The sequence below is a fragment of the Paramormyrops kingsleyae genome, chromosome 12, assembly GCF_048594095.1.
Source record: "Paramormyrops kingsleyae isolate MSU_618 chromosome 12, PKINGS_0.4, whole genome shotgun sequence".
In the NCBI taxonomy this organism is placed as follows: Eukaryota; Metazoa; Chordata; class Actinopteri; order Osteoglossiformes; family Mormyridae; genus Paramormyrops; species Paramormyrops kingsleyae.
Window position 1 is genome coordinate 15028465 of NC_132808.1, and position 25881 is coordinate 15054345.

Sequence of the window (25881 nt, forward strand, 5' to 3'; positions counted from 1 at the left end):
TTTTTGAATGTTCGAATGTATGTGCAATGGGACAATACATGAATGGGTTAATAACTTTAAAACTAGACAAGACAGGCACAACTAGTGAAGTGTGCTTTGATCAGTGTCTATGTGTCCACTAGGGGTGTAACAATACATCGATTTGTATCGATATATTGATTCAACGGCAAACGATCCGATGCATCGATGTGACCGCATAAATATCGATACATGCGTTTTTATTTTCTGGCCTGTTCCAGTATTGTTTTCATGATCCACTCCGATGTATACATGGTCTACACCAGGGGTGCCCAATACGTCAATGGTGATCTAATGGTCAATCGCAAAGGTAGTGTGGGTAGATTGTATGGCATAAAAAATAGAGGATGGATGACGCGTTCAATCGCGCCAGCTGCTGCAAGCTACCGAGTCGCCTAGTTAGCCTCCAATTTATTTCTACTAAACTTAAGAAAGGGTATAAAAATGAATGGGGGAGCTGGACCAAGTAAGAAGCCAAAAACCGACCACTTCCATAAGGAATGGGAGGAGGACTGTTTTATTTCACCATGTCATATTCGAAGTGCATTTGCCTCATCAGTCAGTGTACCATTGGTATTCCGAAGAAGGGAAATGTGGAGCGGCATTTGCGAACTGTTCTTAAAAACTACGACATTAACTTCCCTCCGAAAAGTGAGCTGAGAAATAGAAAGGTGAAGGAACTTAAAATCCCAGTTCAATTCAAAAATACTCTATTTATCCCAAAGGGAAATTATTAATAATAATAGTAATAAATAATTTTAAAGAATACTCAATTTTTTTTATACATAAATATATGTTACATTTTTTATAGTAGGTAGATGTCATGACCTGCTCGTCCGATCCTTGTGTGTGCTACGCCCCCTCAATACCTATGTGTACTACCCCGATTGTGATCACCTGTTTCCTGTTATTTCGCCTGGTCTTGTGTATTTAGTCCGCATCTGAGGTTCAGTGGAACAAATCTGGGCTGGCCCTTCTGATTCTCATGACTTGTGCGCATATTAAAATGAGGCATATGTTTGGAGGTGGAGACTCATTGACTTACCCTATGGTGTAAATTGAACACTATTAGTGTTACTAAAGATTAATACTTTAACTCAATTGTTCAAGTTGCTGCCAAAGCAAAACAGCCGTGTGCAACCACTGTCCACTATTGAATTAAGTAAATCCAACATGTTCTTTTTTTCAGTGTATATGGAGCCCATCAAGGGCCCATCATTTACCCTATGTGGGCTAACCCATGTGGGGCCACCATGGAAACTGCGGACAAAATTGACTGGGCCCCACTTGGGTTTCCCATGTCAGCCCAAGTGCATCCCATGCAGGCCCCACATGGATGTGTTGGCTGGGTTGGTTATCTAAAAACAATTCTAGATATTAAAAGAACCTTTCATGAAAGGTTCCTCATGAATCCAGTAAAGGCTCCTTGATGAAAATGTCTAAGACCCTGTAGTGGTTTTCTAAATCACCAAATTGAACAGGTTCTTCAGAAAACCCTTAGACAAAAGGTTCTTTGTGGAACCTAAAGGTTCTCCATTTAAGATCCTAATAAGGTTCTTTAAAGAACTTCATGATAAATGGCTCTGCAAAGAACCAGTGGGTAAAAGGGTCTTTGTAGAACCAAAGAAGGTTCCCCTATGGCATCACTGTGAAGAACCACATTTGGTTCTAACTTGAACCTTTATTTTTAAAGGTGTATATTTAGTTAAAAATTCAGACTATATGAGCAAATGGCCCTCTCAATTGATCAGCTGGAAGATTAATAGAATGTTATTGTTAACCCTTTTGTATTAAAAAAATTAATAAATTTTTATAAGCAGTGTAATTATGTTTGTATATAAGAAGCCATGATTCAAATGCTTGCTTAATTATTGTTTTCTTTTTTTGTTCAATGGATAAATGCGTAATGCTAATGTATTAAATGAGACGAAACACATAATTAACCAATTCACCTGCGGTACATTTGCTTTGTTCCACGGTGAACTGCCTAAATCACATTTTACAACTTATTTATGGATTAATTTGTGTTATCAATTTAACTGTCAATATGTACACTGTAAAGAAAATTACCGGCACATTTTCCGTTAACAGACTCTTCCTTCAAGTCTCAAGGAAAATATTGTAAATTCACAGTTTTCCACAGTTTGTTGTTCCAATGAATATTTCTTAAATAATAGTTTATTTTCATTTTTAATTCTTCACTCTGCCAATGTAGATTTGTTTAATAAATGGTGTTGCTCACAAAACTACAAAAAGTAATTTGAGAATATAGTAATTCACTACATTATTTTTCATGGCTCAAGAGCCATTTGTTAGACTGCACAACATAATTTAGCAGGACTGAAAGAAGGTGAGAGCTCCCCTAGTGGCTATGGGAGTGTATTTCTATAGAGCAGATATTATGTGTGGCTACCTCATTGCTTTTAGATCACAAGTTGTGATAGAACAAATCAAATCAATTTGCTCATTTAATATTTATTTTTTTTATTATGCTTGATTTTCCAAAGCCCATATTCAGAAACCCACCACAACTGAAAATGGACATGCACATCCATGTTTAGGGCAAAACTTCTACATGGAACACAAACCAACAAATCCTACTATGAGCCACCTCTGTAGGTATGTCACTATCACCAGCTCTGCACCATAGGGGCTTTGGCAGGCAGCCTCGTTTTCAATTTGGTCGCCATTCCCCAGAGTACCAGGGTATCCCAATAGTTTTTGCCTTTTTGTTGTGTTATTTTTGTGTCTATTAGGGTAACCCGTTCTGATAACGTAAAACACACCTTCATCTGGGGATTTCCATTCAAAACACGGTAATCTGACTTTCTGATAACTTCGAAATTTCCTCCCGATCTTACCGAAAATTTCACTCGTTAAAACCTTCGTTGGGACAATAAAGGTAAGCAGAATTATTCTTCAAACTATGATAATTATATTTCTTAGTTAGTTTATTGTATTTAGGCGTATTTTGAGCAAAATGTATCGATCAGCAGTTCACTTTTTTGGATCCGCCGCTAGAGCCGGTCATGTTGTGGTGAACAGTGCAGCAAGAGCCGAAAATAGCATGATTTTCAGCATGGAATTTACAGCTTTAAAATGATGTGAAGGCTTTTAAATGAGGTTATATGTGTTTATGAATATATATTCTTGTAATAAAATGGAGTAGATACCACAGTTACCTTTAACATGAAGAGAACTTAATCCTCCACAACCAGCACGGGCTGGCATAGCAAGGCAGCATCTCAAAGACTTCTTTTCTTCAACTCCCGGAGATCAGACAGTTCTTTACGGGCACATACTGCATATTTACCTGTACCTTTTGATACTTTACTATGGACAATGCTTTTCAAATGTATTATTATTGAATGGATTATAATGATAACACAAAGTACTTTTTAATTTGATGCTGTGGACTCTTTGAAAAGACATTCTTTGTATTATTCACTACATACATTCTCCGGTGAGTATTAATTGACAGACAAATAAATTAAATAATTATTTGTTTTATTCTCAGTGTATCTGAGACTGCTAGGCAAGGAATAAGCTTTCTAATGATACCTAGTTTATTAAAATCTGATAAACAATAACAGAGTTATGCTCATTTTTCTGAACACCATAAACAGGTCACAAAGTCAAGTATGGTTCTCCATTGTTTTATCTGTTACTAAGTGGACGTTAATAAGCCTTAATTGGCGTTACAAAATATCCTATAACTTTCTTGCCATTCATCACAGAAAGAAGTTCTTGGTATCATTGGAAAGGTCTTATCAAGCCCTTTCTTCTGGTGCTATTTTTAAATCCAACAACTTAAATCCAACAACTTTGAAATTTTTTGTGACATACCTAACCTCTGTGGCAGCAGCTATTGCGCAATATCTCGGGGGTATTTATTCTGTTGCCACTATCATGGTTAAATTCGAACATTCAAAAATTAATTAAAATTCGTACGTAAAGCAATCTGGGAAACAAAGGGGTGTGCAACAGTCGCCATGAGCCCAAAATGATAAACCACAATGTCATTACACCTGACAGGGCCTATTAAATTAGCTATTAACACGATTTTGCACAAATCACGAAATGGTTTGAAGCGCAAAAATAATCGGTGTCCATCGTTGTCTGTGTACTGGACATCACAATTTTGTCATTAAAAACGCCCCACCTTACTTCGGTTAAAAGTTATTAAAGCAAGAAAACTGAATATCGGATATGAGGCTAACTTAACCGGGGTAAATAACCCAGCACTGCAGGGACAGTTCTAAACTGCGTGTAAGACCGCGGTGCAGGACCGTAGGACTAAAACGAAGCGACTGCGTTAGATCGGTCGATTATGCTTGAAATAGTAAGTAACAAAGACCATGAATTAGTTACCTCTGAAGGGGATCAGGTGCTCATCCACTGTGACTTCTCCACCAGGTATAAACATCATGGGAAGCCTTTCCAACCACGTCTCCCAAATGTCCCTTATGAGGGTCAGCTTGTCTAATGCTCTGCGGGCCGGTCGAGTCTCCCGATCGTCAAAGCAGAGTGCTGCCGTGAGTGCTCGATACCTGTCCAAGGACATCGCTGCCGCGAAGATGGGTCTTCCGATGTCATGGTCCCAAAGACACTCGAGAGCTTCGTCCTTGGATCGAAACATCCCAGCCAGCAACAGAAGTCCGAGATAGCATCGGATCTCATCCCGATCTGTTTTCCTCCACTGGGTGCCATGCTTCCTTTGGCCTTCGATATTAGTAAACTTAATTATTATGTCTTCCACTGTGGTTGGAATAAATAATTCAAAAACCGAGAGTACATCATGTACTCTAGAGCGACAAAACCTCGTTGGCCCTGGAGTGGACTTCATGACAAATTCCGCAGGCAGCCTGCCTGCTTTGCGTTCTGAGACTGGTCTTGAGGACCAACATATTTGTCCGTCCCTTGATGTGTAAGTTAATTCTTCCGCATCCTCTTCGCTTGAAGTGGAATGTCCACTTTCCACCTTCGCATCATCCTCAACTTCTGTTGTCGCCCACTCCATATTTGCGTCGGTCACCTCTTCTGGTTTGAATTTCTCTATTATTTCACCAGAGTGGAAAAAAAAAAAGCCGTCGGATTTGGCGCCAGTCTCCAGCTTTTCTTTATAAACACTCCCCTTTGTTTTCATTGGACCAGTGGCCTGTACTACGAAGCGGGGGGTTACTGGCTTATCCGGGTAACTTGTCGGATTTAAGGTAGTCTGGACAAAATGTAAGTGAGCGAATATGAAATCAATTTGATGCCATTTGAAAATGCTTATGCCATTTGAAAATGCTTATGTTTTTTAAAAAAATAAAATTTAATCTCTTTTGTACAACACAGTTTTTACTTGATCGATTGACTTTTGCGGTGCTTTTATAGCTTCTGAACAGGCACTGCCCATGAAATCCCATGGGTGCTTTTTGCGCAAGATGGGTAACAGTGATGCAATGTCGCCATCTCATGGTCGAAAAAAGGTACTGAACCCTTCCAGGGTGAAAGGATCTGGAGCAGGGGTCTCCAACTCCGGTCCTGGAGAGCTACTATCCAGTAGGTTTTCTGTCCCACTTGGCTTCTGATGAGCCACACCTGTTCCTGGTATTTACCTAAGAACAGGTGTGGCTCATCAGAAGCTGGGTATGATAGAAAACCTACTGGACGGTAGCTATCCAGGACCGGAGTTGGAGACCCCTGCCCTATGGTGTAAAATTGAACACTATTAGAGTTAATAAAGATTAACACTGTAAAAACAACACTCAAGGCACACTGTGAAGCAGGGGTGCCCAACTCCAGTCCTAGAGGGCCAGACCCCTGCACATTTTTGGGTTTCCCCTCATTTAACACACCTGATTCAACTCCTTGGGAAAGATCTAAGCTACACAGGCCCTCCAGGACTGGAGTTGGGCACCCCTGCTGTAAAGTGTGAAAGATAACACTGAATGGTGTGGACCCATACCATATTGGAGATGTACAGAACACGTCTCCAGTGTGTTTTATATTTTAAAGATGTGGGGGTATATTTGATTTCCAGTCCTGCCCTTGGATGATTAACATATATGTGGAAAGGTATTAGGACAGTTGTGATATTCTCTGTGCAGCACCTGGTACCACCCACTCCCCTGTAGACCAATGGTGCTGGATGTATATTTGCATAGCATGACAGTACTGGTTTTTATTTGGGGCTCACATTTACAAGAACAGCTACACCACTCAAATCAATTAGCATACACCAATACAGGCAACCCACAACAACCTTTTTTTTTCCTCACATGTAACCAATCATTTCTTTAAAAAGGTTGCACTTTACTGAGAGGAACACAAGAACTAGTTGTTATGATCTTCAAATTACATTTAAACAGATGTATGAGGTTTTGGCAGCAGGACTGAAAAAAATGCAACCATTTTCCACTTAAAAACCTTCAAAAATACAACCAAGTTGTCTGTTATTGACCACTAGTTAAATATGTGTTATTAGATTCAGTGTTGAAAGATGAAAAAATGAAATGTAGGTAATTGTAGATTTATAACATGCACATGGCACTGATTCAGCGGAATCACCCAAATATAATTGTCTAAATATTACAGGTTTCGGTTATACTATTGAATGTCTAGATGGAACTACTTCAACTCATCCCATCACTGTAATAAAGTAGTGAATAAAGGATATTATGTGAACTGGCAACCTTTAAACAGCATTAATGTGCAAGTACTGTTCACATAAAGGGGAGTGGAGTGGATTTAGGGCAGGCAGTGAAATTTGGGCACAACAATATTGTTAATCCTTGTTTTTCCTGTTTTTGTTTTGACCCCTTGCAGTCCCTTTATTTTGTGGTTTCCCCTTTTGGTGTTCAGTTCTGTTTATTAATAAACTCCTTTGCCTCAGAGTCACATGAGGATCATCACCTTTCCGTCTGCACCATGCCGAACCGCCATGATGCGCGTGTAGTGAAATGTGTTTTTTTAAATAATATTTTAACTGAAAAGCTGTTTACCAAAAGTCAAACATTAAAACTGAAATGAAGAAAAACAGAAAAAGCTGAGTTGTAGAAGCTATGTTTCGTTTGCACTTGGGAGTGGGATATATACATGCAAAATGGACTTTATTAAACTAAAAATGGGGGCAAAACAGCAAATAAACAGAATCACAGGGGAAGACAAAGGAAGGCAAAGCACAGGCAACATGGGGATATTACATCAATGACAGATCTGGGGGGTATTCCAGAAAGCTTGGTTAACTTACCATTTGGTAAATCATAACCTCTGGGTTGATATACCCCAAACCCGCATACCATGAGTATGTCGGTTCCAAAACACCTGAGAAGAGTAAGTTCAATCAACCTCCTATTGGTTACCCAGAGTTAATGCGCGTGCACCGTGCATACATAAAGACGTTTTCAACTGATCGCCGATTTCACGAGTCAAAATGGAAAATCAAAGTGAAAAGAAGAGAGCGGCATACTTCACAGAGGCGAAGTTGGACGTTTTAATGCACGCATATGAAGAATTCAAGCCAATAATAATGAAAAAAAAGCAATACGACTGCATCGGCTAAAGAAAGAGTTGGCTTGGCAAAAAATAACGGACAGAGTAAACGCGTGTGTATTAAATTGCAAATTTGACATCGCCTCCCCTTTTATTATAATGCAAAATAATTAAACACCGCTTCCGCATCCTTTTGACTGTTAAATCACTATGAAAGCATTTACTTGTCCTGCCATTCGTTTCTTTAGGTTAAAATAACAATGTGTATCGACTAGGAATATATGGTTTCTTATTTAATAAGGTGTAATCCTTCTGTAGCCAGAATAACTTTGAGCCAAGTCAAAATGAAACACAAAAACATTCTGCAAAAAGGTAATATTTGATTACACGATCACTGAACTATTTATTAAACACGATTTAGTATATTCTTTCTGTCATGTAGCTAATAGAAAAAAGGCTGAAGCCCGTCTAACTGGCGGAGGCCCACCACCACCTCCCCTCACCCCATCTGAGGGCAACCAGTGGTAACCAGCATTGTACTGTCCTGTAATGATTACCTATAGTTAGTGGAAAAAAGTAATGAGAATTTTCAAATAATCATTAGGAAATGAAAAGACATCAATACGCAGTCTTATAACTCTCTCCCGGCGAAAAAAACCTTGTATAATTTGTGCCTCCACGTCCACAGGATCGTCATCAAAAGGGCACGCCATGCTCAGTAACCTTCTGCAACAAACTGACCCTGGAACATAACCTGCTCAGTAGCAGGTTATCTTCAGACAGTAAGCTGCTATGGTTACGTACATACTCAGAAAGTTAACCTCCGTTTTTGGAACCGAAAGTTGAGGTTATCCACTAACTTACCCTTAAACTTACCCGGGTATGTCACATAACCTGCTTTCTGGAATACCCCCCAGGGAAGAAAGAGGAGAGGCAGATCTAAGGGGGGTGACAGTAGGAAGTAACTGCCATTTGTGTTTGAGTGTGTTTGGTTATGTTTTTATTAGTCAGGGAGCAAGGGAAGTGTTTGCGTTTTGTTGCACCTTGGTTTTGAGTAGGTAAGTTAGATGGGGAATTGTTTTAGTTGGGCTGGGTTTTTGTTTATTATTTTGGCCTTGGTGAGGTTCCTGCTTGTTATTTTGGCCTGGGTCCAGTTTGCATATCGAGCAAACAGATCAACAGAAGATGCAGCTATCACAGCTCTCCGCACTGCCCTTACACACTTGGACCAGGAAAACATCTATGTAAGAATATTGTTTGTGGATTTCAGCTTGACTTTTAATACAGTCATCTCCCACAAACTGGTTCAAAAACTGAGTAATCTGGGCTTAGGCAGTACACTCAGTACATGGATACTGGACTTCCTGAGCAATAGACCCCAGAATGTCAGGATGGGAGATGTCACATCATCCACTCATCCTGAACACTGTTACACCACAAAGGTGTGTCCTCAGCAGCCTCCTCTACTCCCTCTTTACCCACGACTGCTTCCCTATACATGTTACCAACACTATAGTCAAATTTATCACCTGCAGAGCAACTTCTACTGGTGAACAATAGAGAGCCTCCTGACCTACTAGTGCATGGTATGGTTCACCAGCTGCACAGAAGAGAACAGGAAGGACCTGCAACGGGCAGTGAGGGTGGCGGGCCGCGCCATCGGCACTATTACTCTGTTTGTACCCTCCCTCAGAGACGTTTACATTGGCTGACTTCAAAAGAAAGCCAGCTGCATTTCAAAGGACTCCACCCACCCTGGACATCACCTTTTCTCTACATTGCCCTCTGGAAAAAGATAAAGAACAATTAGGACCAAAACTAACAGATTAAAAAGCAGCTTCTTTCCACAGGCATAATCCCTACCCGAAGAACTGAAAGTTCATTACTCCCTGTCACTCTTATTTTCACTTGCACTTTATGTTATTATAATTTTGCAGTAGTACTTCAGTACATACTACCTCACAGTGTTCTTATTTATGTTTGTTGTATTTATGTCATTTCTATGCTGACAATCCTAGAGCTGCTAAATGGTCATTTGTTGTTGTTTTTTTTTTTTAATTACAATGACAATAAAGGTCTATTCTATTCTATTCTATTCTATTTGTACTCTATCATTATCATATTATTGTATTATCACTTCTGTCTGAATACTATCACTGCCATTACCCCCCCCACATCTATTACGGCTCTTTCCCCTAGACAGGGTCATAAGAATAATGATGCACCGTATCAAAGTGATGAAAGGTTAAATAGTGTTAGCTAGCCAAGACAAACACAGTTTTCCTTATAAGAGGCTACTCCACAAAGCAAGTTTAGACCACCAGATAACTTTAAAAGTTTCTACAAAAGTCTTTTGTACAGTATGCTTCAGGCTTAGTTTTGTTTGTTTCCTCAGCATCAAAATCAGGTGCATATAAATCTCAGAAAACCTGATTCTTGGCCACATATCAATGTCTATGGTCCAGTGCTCCTTCGGTCAGTTGATGAGGGCGTGTCCCGGCGGGGACGTAACGTCAATGCATACCCTCTATTACAGGTGCTTACATAACACAAGGAACGTCATTTCTACCTGAAGGGAGGAACACACCTCACGTCAAGGTCTGTACTACCTAGCAAGGAAAAGAACCACAAAGGCAAGTGAACCATCGGAGAGTGTCCACCAGAGTTAGTGTAACTTGATGTTTTCAACAGCGGTAATCTGTAGCAAAAAGGTTATACCATCTATATATCCATATCATATATTCATGCTTGTCAGTGTACATATGAAGGACTCTATCATAAATTAAAAATATGCTAGTTTACTAGAAATACACTTAGGAGAGTTGACATACTTATATTTATAGTAGAGAAATCCCAAGCCCAGGTGGAGAATTCTGTGCTGTCTTAAGGATACAGTGCTGGGCTTCCAGGGGAAAAAGAATTGCAAACAACATGGAAAACAAGAATAGGAAAAACTGTACTGAACAAAGGTAGTGCTGGAGTAGTCGTACCTTTCAGTTTCTGTCATGGATTCTCACAGGATCCTTGGAGGACACCATTGCTCCACACATTGAAGTCGTAAGTACATAATCATTAAAATTAACTTAATTATGTTATTTGTATTTGTGAGATTATGTTTGCCATGCTCACCAGCCTCTACTTTGTGAGACTATCCTGCCAACGGAACAGTAATGGACAGGTACTCAGAAGACCTGGGATTAATGATTCATACTTGCGTATTTATTAGTTAACAAAGTCACATCGTTCTTGTCGTTAGTTCTCTGCATCTCAAGAGTATTTTTATGGTGCTATTGTGTTCTGAGGATCCACTGAGATTCTGGTCTATGCAGAAGGCAGTTTAACTTCAGTGTTTATGCACCCCTGCCTCCTTTGTCCCCAGAAGTGTGTATTCTCTAAAGCAGGACAAGGGACGGGACACTGAGCACTGGTTAACAAAGGAATAAGTCTGCTCTTGATTTGTGGACAGAGCAAAACCCATTGCTTGTGCATGCTGAGTCTGTAACTGTGCTCAGGCACCATATTTAATGTTTCTAATGGCCTTTATTCATAAGACAAGTGATTTCACAGATAACACATAAAACAACTGATTAAATACAGTCAAATGCAACTAAAGGCCATGAAATAAAACACAGCTAGGTAACAAAGCAACACTGGAATAGTGGACCTCTCTCATACAGAATATTGGAGGAAAACTGCCCTAAAGGAACTGCCACCTCCAACTTAACCCCCTCTCATGTATATATATTTTTCCTGCATTCCCCCAAGGTGACTGTTCTTGTATATCAGTCTCCCAAGATTTTTTTTACCTGTGGCAGCCACCTAGGATGGAAAACAAACATAAAGGCAAGTGAACTATCTGAGAAGCTCCACCAGAGCTAGTGTAACTTTTGAACGGGGTAAGTTGTAGCAACAAGGTTATAGCCTTCATATATACATGCAAATGACTCACAAGCAGTTAGACCTTTTATGTAGAAAAATGTATGTTATTATATTAGAAGTACAATTGGGACAGTTGATATTTTTGTTTATAGTAGACGAATTTAAGCTTAGGTAGAGAATGTGTACAGTGCCGGGCTTCCGGGAAAAAATACTTGAGCAAACAACAGGGAAAACTAGAACAGAAAAATACTGTACTGATCAAAGGTAATGCTGGTCACATGATTGTTGTGCCTTTCAGTTTCTGTTATGAACTCTCACAGGATCCTTCTACTTTTCAGCAATGGCGAGTTCGGAGGGCACCACTGCTCCATGCATTCAAGCCGTAAGTGTTTAATCACTAAAATGAACTTTAACATAATGAATGATGTTATTTGTATTAGTGAGATTCTGTTTGCCATGCTCAGCAGCCTCTACTTTGTGGTACTCGGATGTCCTGGGATTGGAGAGTTGCGTGTTTTATTAGTTAGCAAAATCACATTCCCTCAGTCCATTCTTATTATTAGTTCTCTGCTTCTCCAAAGGTTTTTCTAATATACACTACCAGTCAAAAGTTTTTGCACACAGAGATTTTCTACACTTGTTACCTACTTAACGTTTACTAAAAATACATTGAATATTCTTTGCTAACAAATAAATTTACAGTATGTTCTCAATTTCAGTATCTTTGATTCATCAAAGTATGGTCCTCTAACACTAGTTAAAGGACAGCTTAGAATGCTATCAACACACAATCAGTGAATAGTATGTCAGACATGCACTGTTACATACTCTTTCCATGTTACAAAGAATTTTCATTTATAGGTGTTCACTCAACTTTCCAATGCTTAGGACATTCATTCTAACTCCTGATGTCTGCACTATCTGTTGCATACAAGACGTTTTTATTGCCACACAGGAAACTTAAACAAGACTAAATAGGGAAATCATTTAATTACCTTTATTAATCCTTACTTCATGATGTACAAGTCTATTGTTACCATTTTTCTATTTTAAAATGCTGTTAATTTACTTTTTTATGTTCTTTTTTGGTTTTTTATGGGGTCCTTATTTTGATTTTAAATCATTAGTAATTTGAAACTGTTTTCAAAAACACTCATAATATCTTAAGTCAGGTTCACCTGTATCTATAATTTTATTGTAAGAAACATCATGCCTAATTATTTGTCTTTGTCTTCTTTAGGAGATTAATGAAATACAAGTTAAAGGTAATAGAAAATTGCTAACCTGAAATCATGTTTACTATGTCCAAACAGGCCTAGTAATCATGTTATACTGGGGTTAAATGACTAGATATTGAAAATTTGCAGTGTTTTTTATATATATTTTTCCTGTTTCAGGCTATGATGACTGGGTGGATGTGGGATTTGCATATGTGGAGTAAGATAAGTGCTTAAATTTGGCCCTGAAAATAAAAATCACATTTAAATTAAAATGTGATGGGAAAAATATATCCCAATATCTAAAATCCGTCTATCACCCAAATACCTTAAATCCAATCAATATTCTTACCACTTATCCTGGCCAGTGTCATGGGAAAATATGTAAAACACATAAACATTTAGAAATAAATGATAAAATACATGCATGCATATGAAATTAAAACTAACTTGACTTCAAGACAGACAAATTTGTGGGTTCAAATTTCTGTCCAGCTTCGTGTTGCCCTTCTGTGTGTAGTGACATTAGAGATATCGGATACCATATGATATGAATTATATTAAGAATATCTGATGTATTTATAAAAGCACAATTTGTATGTTCATTGCCTCTCGTTTCCTTCCCACAGGTCATTTGAAATAGAAAATCAGATCGAAAAAGGCATTTCCTTGTTCCTAACTTTATTTAAGTCCTATGTTGGCATCTTTGAGCAGAGAGTCAAAGATCTGAGAGAGGTTGCAGATGGTCTGGAGCGTGTGCACTTTGGGACCACAGTGGGCAGCTTGACAGGAGGGGTGGTCAGTGCAATCGGAGGGGTCACCTCTGTGGTTGGATTAGTCCTGGCCCCCTTCACCTTTGGAGCTTCTCTGATTGTGACTGGGGTGGGACTTGGCATAGCTACTGCCGGAGGGGTGACTAGTGGTGTCTCCAACATCACCAAGATGGTTAATGAGTCAATGGATCGCAAGAACTTTGAAAAACTTATAAGGGACTATGAAGACTTGATGCAGCCCATCACTGAATGCCTGAGAGAGCTCAGTGGAAACATAGAGAATCTGCAAAAGCTGAAATCCGTCAAGAAAAAAACTGAGGGGGGACCCCCCCAGAATGTCGACAATATGATGCAGGTTGGATCCCGGCTGGGCAGGGGTCTGGCTGTGAGTGTGCCTGAAGTAGTTCGGCTGGTTCAGGTAGCCAACTTGGGCAAGGTAGCTGCTCAAGCATCTAGAGCTGTGCAGGTGGCGGGAGTCTTCACCGGGGTGCTCTCTGGACTCTTCGTCGCTCTGGATGTGTATTTCATCGCTAATGATGCCAAAGAGATCCACAACATGAGGGAAAATAGTACTAAATCGCCAAAGGAGAAAAAGTCTGCTGCAGTTGAGTTCATAGCAGTGATCAGAGAGACAGCAAGGAAATTAGAGGATGGTCTGAATGAGCTGAGAGAAGTGATGAAGATACTTAATGAATGTGGGGCACAGAGAGCTCAATAATCAATTCATTGTGCACTCTTTAATGCTTAAATATAATATAGGCCACAATGACATTCTTAGCATACATTACAAATATTTTGTTGTAGATTGTATTGTAGTGATATTTCTTGTTCCTCTTAATTTGTAAATAAATGAATGCAAAAAGTCATACATAACCAGATGACCAAATTCTGAAATAAACGTAAGAAAATGAAAATGAAGCTAATACAAAAGTACTGGACTGCACTATCCTCACGTTCTGAATTTGCTTTCAATAAAATGATTTGTTTCCCAAAACAGCATTATGCATAAGCTGTCATAAACACTGTTTTTGGATTCATTTTGATGTAGTTTCATTTTGAGTAGTTTTCATTTCTGTTGTATCAGAAATCAGCACCACAAAAAGTGTTTTCTGAAACTGAGCATTTTGATCTTTTTTTTGCTTTTTAGGGACAGATGGTACATATTCAGGACCAAATTGCCATATTGTTTTGACAATGATCCTTTCACTAGATTCTAAATGTAAATATACAAGCAGCAATAAAAATGAGTTCTGTGGGTTCCAAATGTCAAATGTAAATTTGTGCAGTATAAAAGTTAGCGATGAGTGTGAGAGAATACAAATACATCCAGAACAATCTAAAGAAAAATTAAACTTTTCCTTTGGAAATTTAATGCCGATGTAACAACAAAAATTGAACTAGCCAAAGCCCTATTGTTATTGTTGAGAAATGGGGTTACATTGCCACCAGCTTTTTTATACTCTGAAGTGCTCTAGATAATATGCATGTCCATGGGTCAATAGGCAATTATACTTTATAAATTATACCAAAAAACTGGGGCTAAACACCAACACTATAAAGGGGGAAATCACACATGTGCATTAACATGCCAAACTCTAAAACACTGCGACCTCAAAATCCCACACATTCCACATGGGTCAGAGGTGAAAAAGGTGACAGAGATGCAAACCCACCCCCCCCTCCCCCAAGAAGAAAAATTGAGAACTATCAGATTTCAATTTGCTGTATTTTTTTTTACCCCACTAGATAGTGATCCCTGTCCCAAAGCAAACAAAGAGCATCATCGAGTGGGCAAATGGTTCATGGTACATCATATGGCCATCGCTAGCAGATGGGCATTCAGCTAGTTTTGAGGATCAGGCAAAGAGAGCGCTGGCTCCACTACACCACAGACAACATGTGGTGCCTTTACAAGGGTAGGTAGCACTAAAAATTCAGTTTACATTATTGACATGCTATAAGCCAGTTAGACAGACACTTTACTCTATTCAGATGTTCCAGCATCATGCATCGATGTAAAAGTTAACTTTGCATTCACTATAATGAAGTGGGTGGTAGTGGTCACGAAGATTAAAAACCAAAATATCACCACACTTCAGACTTAGTCCTCTTATAAGGCTGAAACGTCTCTGGAGTGCTGTAACTGCCTTCCACCATGTATTCACTGACACTAAAGAATCCCATGTTCATGCATCACCTGTGGGTCTGGAACACCTGTTGCTAACTTTGGTTAATGCTATTTAATGTGAGTATTTCAAAGCATGGCAATCAACCATGGTTTTAAAGATAATTAAAATTTGAAATGGTAATACTAACCATCAGGAATTTTATTGTGGTTTTCTGTGAAACTGTTTCACCCCTAATCTTGACCATCAGTGAGGAAGAGACAGACTTCCACATTCCGTCAATTATACACTTTCTCCTAGGGAGTCGGCCTCTGAGAACATGCAGTTTGACCAGGCTTGTTTATCACCGGCTAAGCATCAGCGGCGAATGTCCACCAAGGCGTGCCAATATTGTGGGAAGTTGGGACACTTTATTGCTTTGTGCTCAGTAAAAGGGCATGCCCACCAGTAGGGAAGGGAATTCTGGCGCAATTCCTCATTGTCTGCCTTTGTAATCCTGGCCCCAGTTTAGCACACAGCTCCAAAAGGATTGCTCTTGGAAATCTGAATCGACTTAGAAGCCAGTCATCATCATGGGCCAAGAAATCACTATGATCCCTGAATACGCGCTCTCTTCTAATTCTTCCATAAGCTATGTCTTCCAGTAATGGAAGAGCTGCCATGGTAGTTGTAATAGTTCGGTCATTTTCTGCACCCCTAACACTTCCTTTAAAAGAAATGTAATTGAAGCATTTTTGTAATTCATACTTTACTTTTTTAAGTTAATCAGAGTGTCTAGGAAATTTTTATTAGTAATCCATGACTTCCTGTTTCCCTGGGGTATAAATATGACGTGACACAGAGACCCATTTCTCTTATCCACTCTTCAAAATAGGAAAGACAAGAGAACATGCCATTTGAGTAAGACAGATGTGTGCTGATCTTCATAAGTCAGGAAATGGCTACAGGAAAATAGCTACTCGCTTAAACTTGCCAATATTTACAGTCAGAGCAATAATTAAAAAGTTTAAAACAACTGAAACTGTGACAATCTAGGCTGGATGAGGACCCAAGTTAATCTTGACACCATGCACAGTGAGGAGGATGGTAAGGGAGGTAAAAGATTATCCAAAGCTCATTATTAGAGAACTGCAGCAAAGGGTGGCATCTTGGGGTCACCAAGTCTCCAAAACAACCATTAGACACTATCTAATTGGCAACAGGATGTTTGGGAGGCATGCCAGGAAAAAGCCTTTGCTGTCCTACAATCACAAATGTAAACATGTGTAGTTTGCTAAGCGCTATTGGGACTTTAACTGGAACTGTGTGCTTTGGTCAGATGAGACTAAGATTGAGCTTTTTGGCAAAAAACACTCCAGGTGTGTCTGGCGTTAAACAAAGGATGAATATGCGGAAAAGGACCTCATGCTCACTGTTAAGCATGGTGGAGGATCTGTGATGCTGTGGGCCTGATTCTCTTCCAAAGGCCCTGGGAACCTTGTTAGAGTGTAACCTGTATACCAGGACTTTTTAAATAAAAATCTGGTTGGCCTCTTCCAGGAAACTGAAAATGGGTCATCATTAGGTCTTTCAGCAGGATAACGATTCTAAGCATATGGCCGAGTCAACAGAGAAATGTTTCGCTAGACACAAAATCAACCTTCTTCCATGACCAGCTCAGTCCCCAGACCTAAATTCCATAGAAAACCTGTGGGGTGAGCTGAAGAGGAGAGTGCATAAGGGAGGACCCAAGACTTTGGATGATCTAGAGAGACTGTGCAAAGAGGACTGGTCAAACATCCCTCTCTGTGTATTCTCCAACTTTCAGTGTGAGATTATACTACTGCAATAAGAAATGAGTTTATTATAAGCCTAAGTACACATCTTTACCAGGGGTGCCAATAATTGTGGAGGGTGCTGTACATATAAATGCAGGAAACCCGGTTCCTGACCACATATCAATGTCTATAGTCCACTGGTCCTTTGGTAAATTGTACAGATCTCTGTTGAGTTCAATTGCTTTTAATTTAAGCAGATAATCATTTATTTTGCAGTTAAATCAGCCATGTTATAGCATGTTTTGCCACTCAGTCTGTCTGAGGGGGGCGTGTCCCAGCGGGGAAGTGATGTTATACCTTTATTACGTACCCTTTATTACAGGTGCTTAGCACAAGAAACAGCTGAACTGATTTCTACCCGGACGCACGGAGAAACACACCTCCTGTTAAGGTCGGTACCATCTGGTAAGGGAAATGATAAATTATCCATATGAGAGTGTCCACCAGAGCTAGTGTAACTTGGTGTTTTCAACAGGGGTGATCTGTAGCAAAAAGGTTATACCCTCTATATATCCATATCATATATTCATGCTTGTCAGTGTACATATGAAGGACTCTGTCATAAATTAAAAATATGTTTGTGTACTAGAAATACAATTGGCAGAGTTGACATACTTTTGTTTATAGTAGACAAATTGCAGCCCAAGTGGACAATTCTGTGCTGTGTTAAGGATACAGTGCTGGGCTTCCAGGGGGGAAAAATGCAAACTAAATGGAAAACTATAATAGAAAAATACTGTACTGATCAAAGGTAATGCTGGTCACATGATTGTTGTGCCTTTCAGTTTCTGTTATGAACTCTCACAGGATCCTTGTACTTTTCAGCAATGGCGAGTTCGGAGGGCACCACTGCTCCATGCATTCAAGCCGTAAGTGTTTAATCACTAAAATGAACTTTAACATAATGAATGATGTTATTTGTATTAGTGAGATTCTGTTTGCCATGTTCAGCAGCCTCTACTTTGTGGTACTCAGATGTCCTGGGATTGGAGAGTTGCGTGTTTTATTAGTTAGCAAAATCACATTCCCTCAGTCCATTCTTATTATTAGTTCTCTGCTTCTCCAAAGGTTTTTCTAATATACACTACCAGTCAAAAGTTTTTGCACACAGAGATTTTCTACACTTGTTACCTACTTAACGTTTACTAAAAATACATTGAATATTCTTTGCTAACAAATAAATTTACAGTATGTTCTCAATTTCAGTATCTTTGATTCATCAAAGTATGGTCCTCTAACACTAGTTAAAGGACAGCTTAGAATGCTATCAACACACAATCAGTGAATAGTATGTCAGACATGTACTGTTACATACTCTTTCCATGTTACAAAGAATTTTCATTTATAGGTGTTCACTCAACTTTCCAAGGCTTAGGACATTCATTCTAACTCCTGATGTCTGTATCTGTTGCATACAAGACATTTTTATTGCCACACAGGAAACTTAAACAAGACTAAATAGGGAAATCATTTAATTACCTTTATTAATCCTTACTTCATGATGTACAAGTCTATTGTTACCATTTTTCTATTTTAAAATGATGTTAATTTACTTTTTTATGTTCTTTTTTGTTTTTAAGATACCTTTTATGGGGTCCTTAATTTGATTTTAAATCATTTGTAATTTGAAACTATTTTCAAAAACACTCATAACATCTTAAGTCAGGTTCACCTGTATCTATAATTTTATTGTAAGAAACATCATGCCTAATTATTTGTCTTTGTCTTCTTTAGGAGATTAATGAAATACAAGATAAAGGTAATAGAAAATTGCCAACCTGAAAGCATGTTTACTATGTCGAAACAGGCCTAGTAATCATGTTATACTGGGGTTAAATTACTAGATATTGAAAATTTGCAGTGTTTTTTATATATATTTTTCCTGTTTCAGGCTATGATGACTGGATGGATGAAGGATTTGCAGATGTGGAGTAAGATAAGTGCTTAAATTTGGCCCTGAAAATAAAAATCACTTTTAAATTAAAATGTGATGGGAAAAATATATCCCAATATCTAAAATCCGTCTATCACCCAAATATCTTAAATCCAATCAATATTCTTACCACTTATCCTGGCCAGTGTCATGGGAAAATATGTAAAACACATAAAAAAAACCATGACACATTTAGAAATGAATGATAAAATATATGCATGCATATGAAATTAAAACTAACGACTTCAAGACAGACAAATTTGTGAGTTCAAATTTCTGTCTAGTTTCGTGTTACCCTTCTGTGTGTAGTGGCATTAGAGATATCGATACCATATGATATGGATTATATTAAGAATATCTGATGTATTTATAAAAGCACAATCTGTATGTTCATTGCCTCTCGTTTCCTTCCCACAGGTCATTTGAAATAGAAAATCAGATAGAAAAAGGCATTTCCTTGTTCCTAACTTTATTCAAGTTCTCTGTTGACATCTTAGAGCAGAAAGTGAAAGATCTGAGAGAGGTTGCAGATGGTCTTGAGCGTGTGCACTTTAGGACCACAGTGGGCAGCTTGACAGGAGGGGTGGTCAGTGCAATCGGAGGGGTCACATCTGTGGTTGGATTAGCCTTGGCCCCCTTCACCTTTGGAGCTTCTCTGGCTGTGACTGGGGTGGGACTTGGCATAGCTACTGCCGGAGGGGTGACTAGTGGTGTCTCCAACATCACCAAAATGGTTAATGAGTCAATGGATCGCAAGAACTTTGAAAAACTTATGAAGGACTATGAAGACTTGATGCAGCCCATCACTGAATGTCTGAGAGAGCTCAGTGAAAACATAGAGAATCTGCAAAAGCTGAAATCCGTCAAGAAAAAAACTGAGGGGGGATCCCCCCAGAATGTCGACAATATGATGCAGGTTGGATCCCGGCTGGGCAGGGGTCTGGCTGTGAGTGTGCCTGAAGTAGTTCGGCTGGTTCAGGTAGCCAACTTGGGCAAGGTAGCTGCTCAAGCATCTAGAGCTGTGCAGGTGGCGGGAGTCTTCACCGGGGTGCTCTCTGGACTCTTCATCGCTCTGGATGTGTATTTCATCGCTAATGATGCCAAAGAGATCCATAACATGAGGGAAAATAGTACTAATTCGCCAAATGAGAAAACGTCTGCTGCAGTTGAGTTCATAGCAGTTATCAGAGAGACAGCAAGGCAATTAGAGGATGGTCTGAATGAGCTGAGAGAAGTGAAGAAGATGCTTAATGAATGTGGGGCACAGAGAGCTCAATAATCAATTCATTGTGCACTCTTTAATGCTTAAATATAATAGAGGCCACAATGACATTCTTAGCATACATTACAAATATTTTGTTGTAGATTGTATTGTAGTGATATTTCTTGTTCCTCTTAATTTGTAAATAAATGTATGCAAAAAGTCATACATAACCAGATGACCAAATTCTGAAATAAACGTAAGAAAATGAAAATGAAGCTAATACAAAAGTACTGGACTGCACTGTCCTCACGTTCTGAATTTGCTTTCAATAAAATGATTTGTTTCCCAAAACAGCATTATGCATAAGCTGTCATGAACACTGTTTTTGGATTCATTTTGATGTAGTTTCATTTTGAGTAGTTTTCATTTCTGTTGTATCAGAAATCAGCACCACAAAAAGTGCTTTCTGAAACTGAGCATTTTGATCTTGTTTTTGCTTTTTAGGGACAGATGGTACATATTCAGGACCAAATTGCCATATTGTTTTGACAATGATCCTTTCACTAGATTCTAAATGTAAATATACAAGCAGCAATAAAAATGAATTCTGTGGGTTCCAAATGTCAAATGTAAATTTGTGCAATATAAAAGTTAGCGATGAGTGTGAGAGAATACAAATACATTCAGAACAATCTAAAGAAAAATGAAACTTTTCCTTTGGAAATTTAATGCCGACGTAAAATCAAAAATTGAACTAGCCAAAGCCCCATTGTTATTGCTGGGAAATGGGGTTACATTGCCACCAGCTTTTTTATACTCTGAGGTGCTCCAGATAATATGCATGTCCATGGGTCAATAGGCAATTATACTTTATAAATTATACCCAAAAACTGGGGCTAAACACCAACACTATAAAGGGGGAAATCACACATGTGCATTAACATGCCAAACTGTAAAACACTGCGGCCTCAAAATCCCACACATTCCACATGGGTCAGAGGTGAAAAAGGTGACAGAGATGCAAACCCCCAAGAAGAAAAATTGAGAACTATCAGATTTCAATTTGCTGTATTTTTTTTTACCCCACTAGATAGTGATCCCTGTCCCAAAGCAAACAAAGAGCATCATCGAGTGGGCAAATGGTTCATGGTACATCATATGGCCATCGCTAGCAGATGGGCATTCAGCTAGTTTTGAGGATCAGGCAAAAAGAGCGCTGACCCCACTACACCACAGACAACGTGTGGTGCCTTTACAAGGGTAGGTAACACTGAAAATTCAGTTTACATTATTGACATGCTATAAGCCAGTTAGACAGACACTTTACTCTATTCAGATGTTCCAGCGTCATGCATCGATGTAAAAGTTAACTTTGCATTCACTATAATGAAGTGGGTGGTAGTGGTCACGAAGATTAAAAACCAAAATATCACCGCACTTCAGACTTAGTCCTCTTATAAGGCTGAAACATCTCTGGAGTGCTGTAACTGCCTTCCACCATGTACAGTATTCACTGACACTAAAGAATCCCATGTTCATGCATCGCCTGTGGGTCTGGAACACCTGTTGCTAACTTTGGTTAATGCTATTTAATGTGAGTATTTCAAAGCATGGCAATCAACCATGGTTTTAAAGATAATTAAAATTTGAAATGGTAATACTAACCATCAGGAATTTTATTGTGGTTTTCTGTGAAACCGTTTCATCCCTAATCTTGACCATCAGTGAGGAAGAGACAGACTTCCACATTCCGTCAATTATACACTTTCTCCTAGGGAGTCGGCCTCTGAGAACATGCAGATTGACCAGGCTTGTTTATCACCGGCTAAGCATCAGCGGCGAATGTGCACCAAGGCGTGCCAGTATTGTGGGAAGTTGGGACACTTTGTTGCTTTGTGCTCAGTAAAAGGGCATGCCCACCAGTGGGGAAGGGAATTCTGGCGCAATTCCTCATTGTCTGCCTTTGTAATCCTGGCCCCAGTTTAGCACACAGCTCCAAAAGGATTGCTCTTGGAAATCTGAATCGACTTAGAAGTCAGTCATCATCATGGGCCAAGAAATCACTATGATCCCTGAATACTCGCTCTCTTCTAATTCTTCCATAAGCTATGTCTTCCAGTAATGGAAGAGCTGCCATGGTAGTTGTAATAGTTCGGTCATTTTCTGCACCCCTAACAATTCCTTTAAAAGAAATGTAATTGGAGCATTTTTGTAATTCATACTTTACTTTTTTAAGTTAATCAGAGTGTCTAGGAAATTTTTATTAGTAATCCATGACTTCCTGTTTCCCTGGGGTATAAATATGACGTGACACAGAGACCCATTTCTCTTATCCACTCTTCAAAATAGGAAAGACAAGAGAACATGCCATTTGAGTAAGACAGATGTGTGCTGATCTTCATAAGTCAGGAAATGGCTACAGGAAAATAGCTACTCGCTTAAACTTGCCAATATTTACAGTCAGAGCAATAATTAAAAAGTTTAAAACAACTGAAACTGTGACAATCTAGGCTGGATGAGGACCCAAGTTAATCTTGCCACCATGCACAGTGAGGAGGATGGTAAGGGAGGTAAAAGATTATCCAAAGCTCATTATTAGAGAACTGCAGCAAAGGGTGGCATCTTGGGGTCACCAAGTCTCCAAAACAACCATTAGACACTATCTAAACGGCAACAGGATGTTTGGGAGGCATTCCAGGAAAAAGCCTTTGCTGTCCTACAATCACAAATGTAAACATGTGTAGTTTGCTAAACGCTATTGGGACTTTAACTGGAACTGTGTGCTTTGGTCAGATGAGACTAAGATTGAGCTTTTTGGCAAAAAAAAACTCCAGGTGTGTCTGGCGTTAAACAAAGGATGAATATGCGGAAAAGGACCTCATGCCCACTGTTAAGCATGGTGGAGGATCTGTGATGCTGTGGGCCTGATTCTCTTCCAAAGGCCCTGGGAACCTTGTTAGAGTGTAACCTGTATACCAGGACTTTTTAAATAAAAATCTGGTTGGCCTCTTCCAGGAAACTGAAAATGGGTCATCATTAGGTCTTTCAGCAGGATAACGATTCTAAGCATATGGCCGAGTCAACAGAGAAATGTTTCGCTAGACACAAAATCAACCTTCTTCCATGACCAGCTCAGTCCCCAGACCTAAATTCCATAGAAAACCTGTGGGGTGAGCTGAAGAGGAGAGTGCATAAGGGAGGACCCAAGACTTTGGATGATCTAGAGAGACTGTGCAAAGAGGACTGGTCAAACATCCCTCTCTGTGTATTCTCCAGCTTTCAGTGTGAGATTATGCTACTGCAATAAGAAATGAATTTATTAGGCTATAAGCCTAAGTACACATCTTTACCAGGGGTGCCAATAATTGTAGAGGGTGCTGTACATATGAATGCAGGAAACCCGGTTCCTGACCACATATCAATGTCTATAGTCCACTGGTCCTTTGGTAAATTGTACAGATCTCTGTTGAGTTCAATTGCTTTTAATTTAAGCAGATAATCATTTGTTTTGCAGTTAAATCAGCCATGTTATAGCATGTTTTGCCACTCTGTCTGAGGGGGGCGTGTCCCAGCGGGAAAGTGATGTTATACCTTTATTACGTACCCTTTATTACAGGTGCTTAGCACAAGAAACAGCTGACCTGATTTCTACCCGGACGCACGGAGAAACATCCGGTACCATCTGGAAAGGGAAATGACAAATGATCCATATGAGACGGTCCATCAGAGCTAGTGTAACTTGATGTTTTCAACAGGGGTAGCAAAAAGGTTATACCCTCTATATATCCATATCATATATTCATGCTTATCAGTGTACATATGAAGGACTCTGTCATCAATTAAAAATATGTTTGTGTACTAGAAATACAGTTGGCAGAGTTGACATACTTTTGTTTATAGTAGACAAATTGCAGCCCAAGTGGAGAATTCTGTGCTGTGTTAAGGATACAGTGCTGGGCTTCCAGGGGGGAAAAATGCAAACTAAATGGAAAACTAGAATAGAAAAATACTGTAGGCCTACTGATCAAAGGTAATGCTGGTCACATGATTGTTGTGCCTTTCAGTTTCTGTTATGAACTCTCACAGGATCCTTGTACTTTTCAGCAATGGCGAGTTCGGAGGGCACCACTGTTCCATGCATTCAAGCCGTAGGTGTTTAATCACTAAAATGAACTTTAACATAATGAATGATGTTATTTGTATTAGTGAGATTCTGTTTGCCATGTTCAGCAGCCTCTACTTTGTGGTACTCAGAAGTCCGGGGATTGATGATGCATAGTTATATTGCAAAATGCATTGTCCCTTAGTCCATCCTTATTATTAGTTTTCTGCTTCCTCAAAGGTTTTAATAATACTACTACTAATAATAATAATAATAATAGCAATAATAATAATAAGAGGAAGAATATTGTTCGTCCTTGTTATTAGTTCTCTGCTTCTCATAAACTGTGGCAAGCTTATCTCAGTACTTATGACACTGGAATCAGGGATATGGACAGATTATCGAAATTTAATTTCTTAGGCTAAAATCATGTGTCATGTGATTGGAATATCAAGGAAATATGTTAAGTTGTACATAGATACTGAGGAGACACTGCCCTGCACATACATATAATTATGTGGTACTGAAAATGCCAAACTAAATCCTTAATTACTAATAAAAAGTAATTAATACTGTGATGTATGATGATGCTAAATATCCAAATACATTGTTCAGTGAGTCTTAGAAAACTCATTCTTAATCCTGATGTCTGCACAATCTGTTGCTGTACAGGACATGCTTTTCTTTACCTTATACAGCGTCCGTATTTTGATTTACAATCATTTCATCATTAGTAATTCGAGAATATTTAAAAAATACCCTCTTATTAAATCAGTTTCACCTGTGATTTTCATTTTATTTTAAGAAACATCATGTCTAAGTACTTCTCTTTTTCTTCTTTAGGAGATTAATGATTTACTGGTTAAAGGTAATCCTATCTAGCAATTTCGCCAGCCTGAAATCACTTTCCAAACAGGCCTCATACTCATGTTAAGATTAAACTACCTCATTTAGAAAATAGTTTTTTATGTATTTTTTTTCCACTTTCAGGCTATGATGACTGGATGTATGAGGGGTTTGCAGATGAGGAGTAAGTTAAATTAAATACTAAAATTACCCCCTGAAATAAAAATAATGTTTATTTAAATGTCATGGGAAAATATGTAAAATACATTTAAGAAACTATTAGACATTTAGAAATGAATGACAGAGGAGATATGTATGAATATGAGACTAAAACATAACCTCACTTTATGCATCAAGACAGACCTTTTTCTAGGTTAAAATTTATGTCCAGTTTCGTGTTGCTCTTGTGTCCAATGACATTAGAGACATCAAATCACATGTATTTATAAGAGTACGACCTGTATGTTAATTGCCTGCTGTTTTCTTT

The 25881-nt window shown here is 38.9% G+C and overlaps 2 protein-coding genes and 1 long non-coding RNA gene across 3 annotated transcripts; all 3 read left to right on the plus strand.

Annotated features, from left to right (window-relative positions):
* Window positions 1-10059: 10059 nt before the first annotated feature.
* LOC140593522 (apolipoprotein L3-like) lies at window positions 10060-14360 on the plus strand. The gene is made up of 7 exons (XM_072718446.1): window positions 10060-10130; window positions 10517-10554; window positions 11263-11340; window positions 11715-11758; window positions 12617-12641; window positions 12774-12813; window positions 13223-14360. The coding sequence occupies exons 3-7, from the start codon at window positions 11322-11324 to the stop codon at window positions 14082-14084; spliced, it is 990 nt and encodes a 329-aa protein (XP_072574547.1). The 5' UTR covers window positions 10060-10130; window positions 10517-10554; window positions 11263-11321; the 3' UTR covers window positions 14085-14360.
* A 3270-nt stretch (window positions 14361-17630) lies between these two features.
* On the plus strand, window positions 17631-25576 carry LOC111858082 (uncharacterized). The gene is made up of 4 exons (XR_011993921.1): window positions 17631-17700; window positions 18135-18178; window positions 25392-25416; window positions 25539-25576. It is a non-coding gene; the product is annotated as an uncharacterized lncRNA (long non-coding RNA).
* LOC140577724 (apolipoprotein L3-like) lies at window positions 19215-20795 on the plus strand. The gene is made up of 2 exons (XM_072698017.1): window positions 19215-19240; window positions 19660-20795. Exons 1-2 carry the CDS (start codon window positions 19215-19217, stop codon window positions 20519-20521), a joined length of 888 nt encoding a protein of 295 aa, XP_072554118.1. The 3' UTR covers window positions 20522-20795.
* Window positions 25577-25881: the final 305 nt, after the last annotated feature.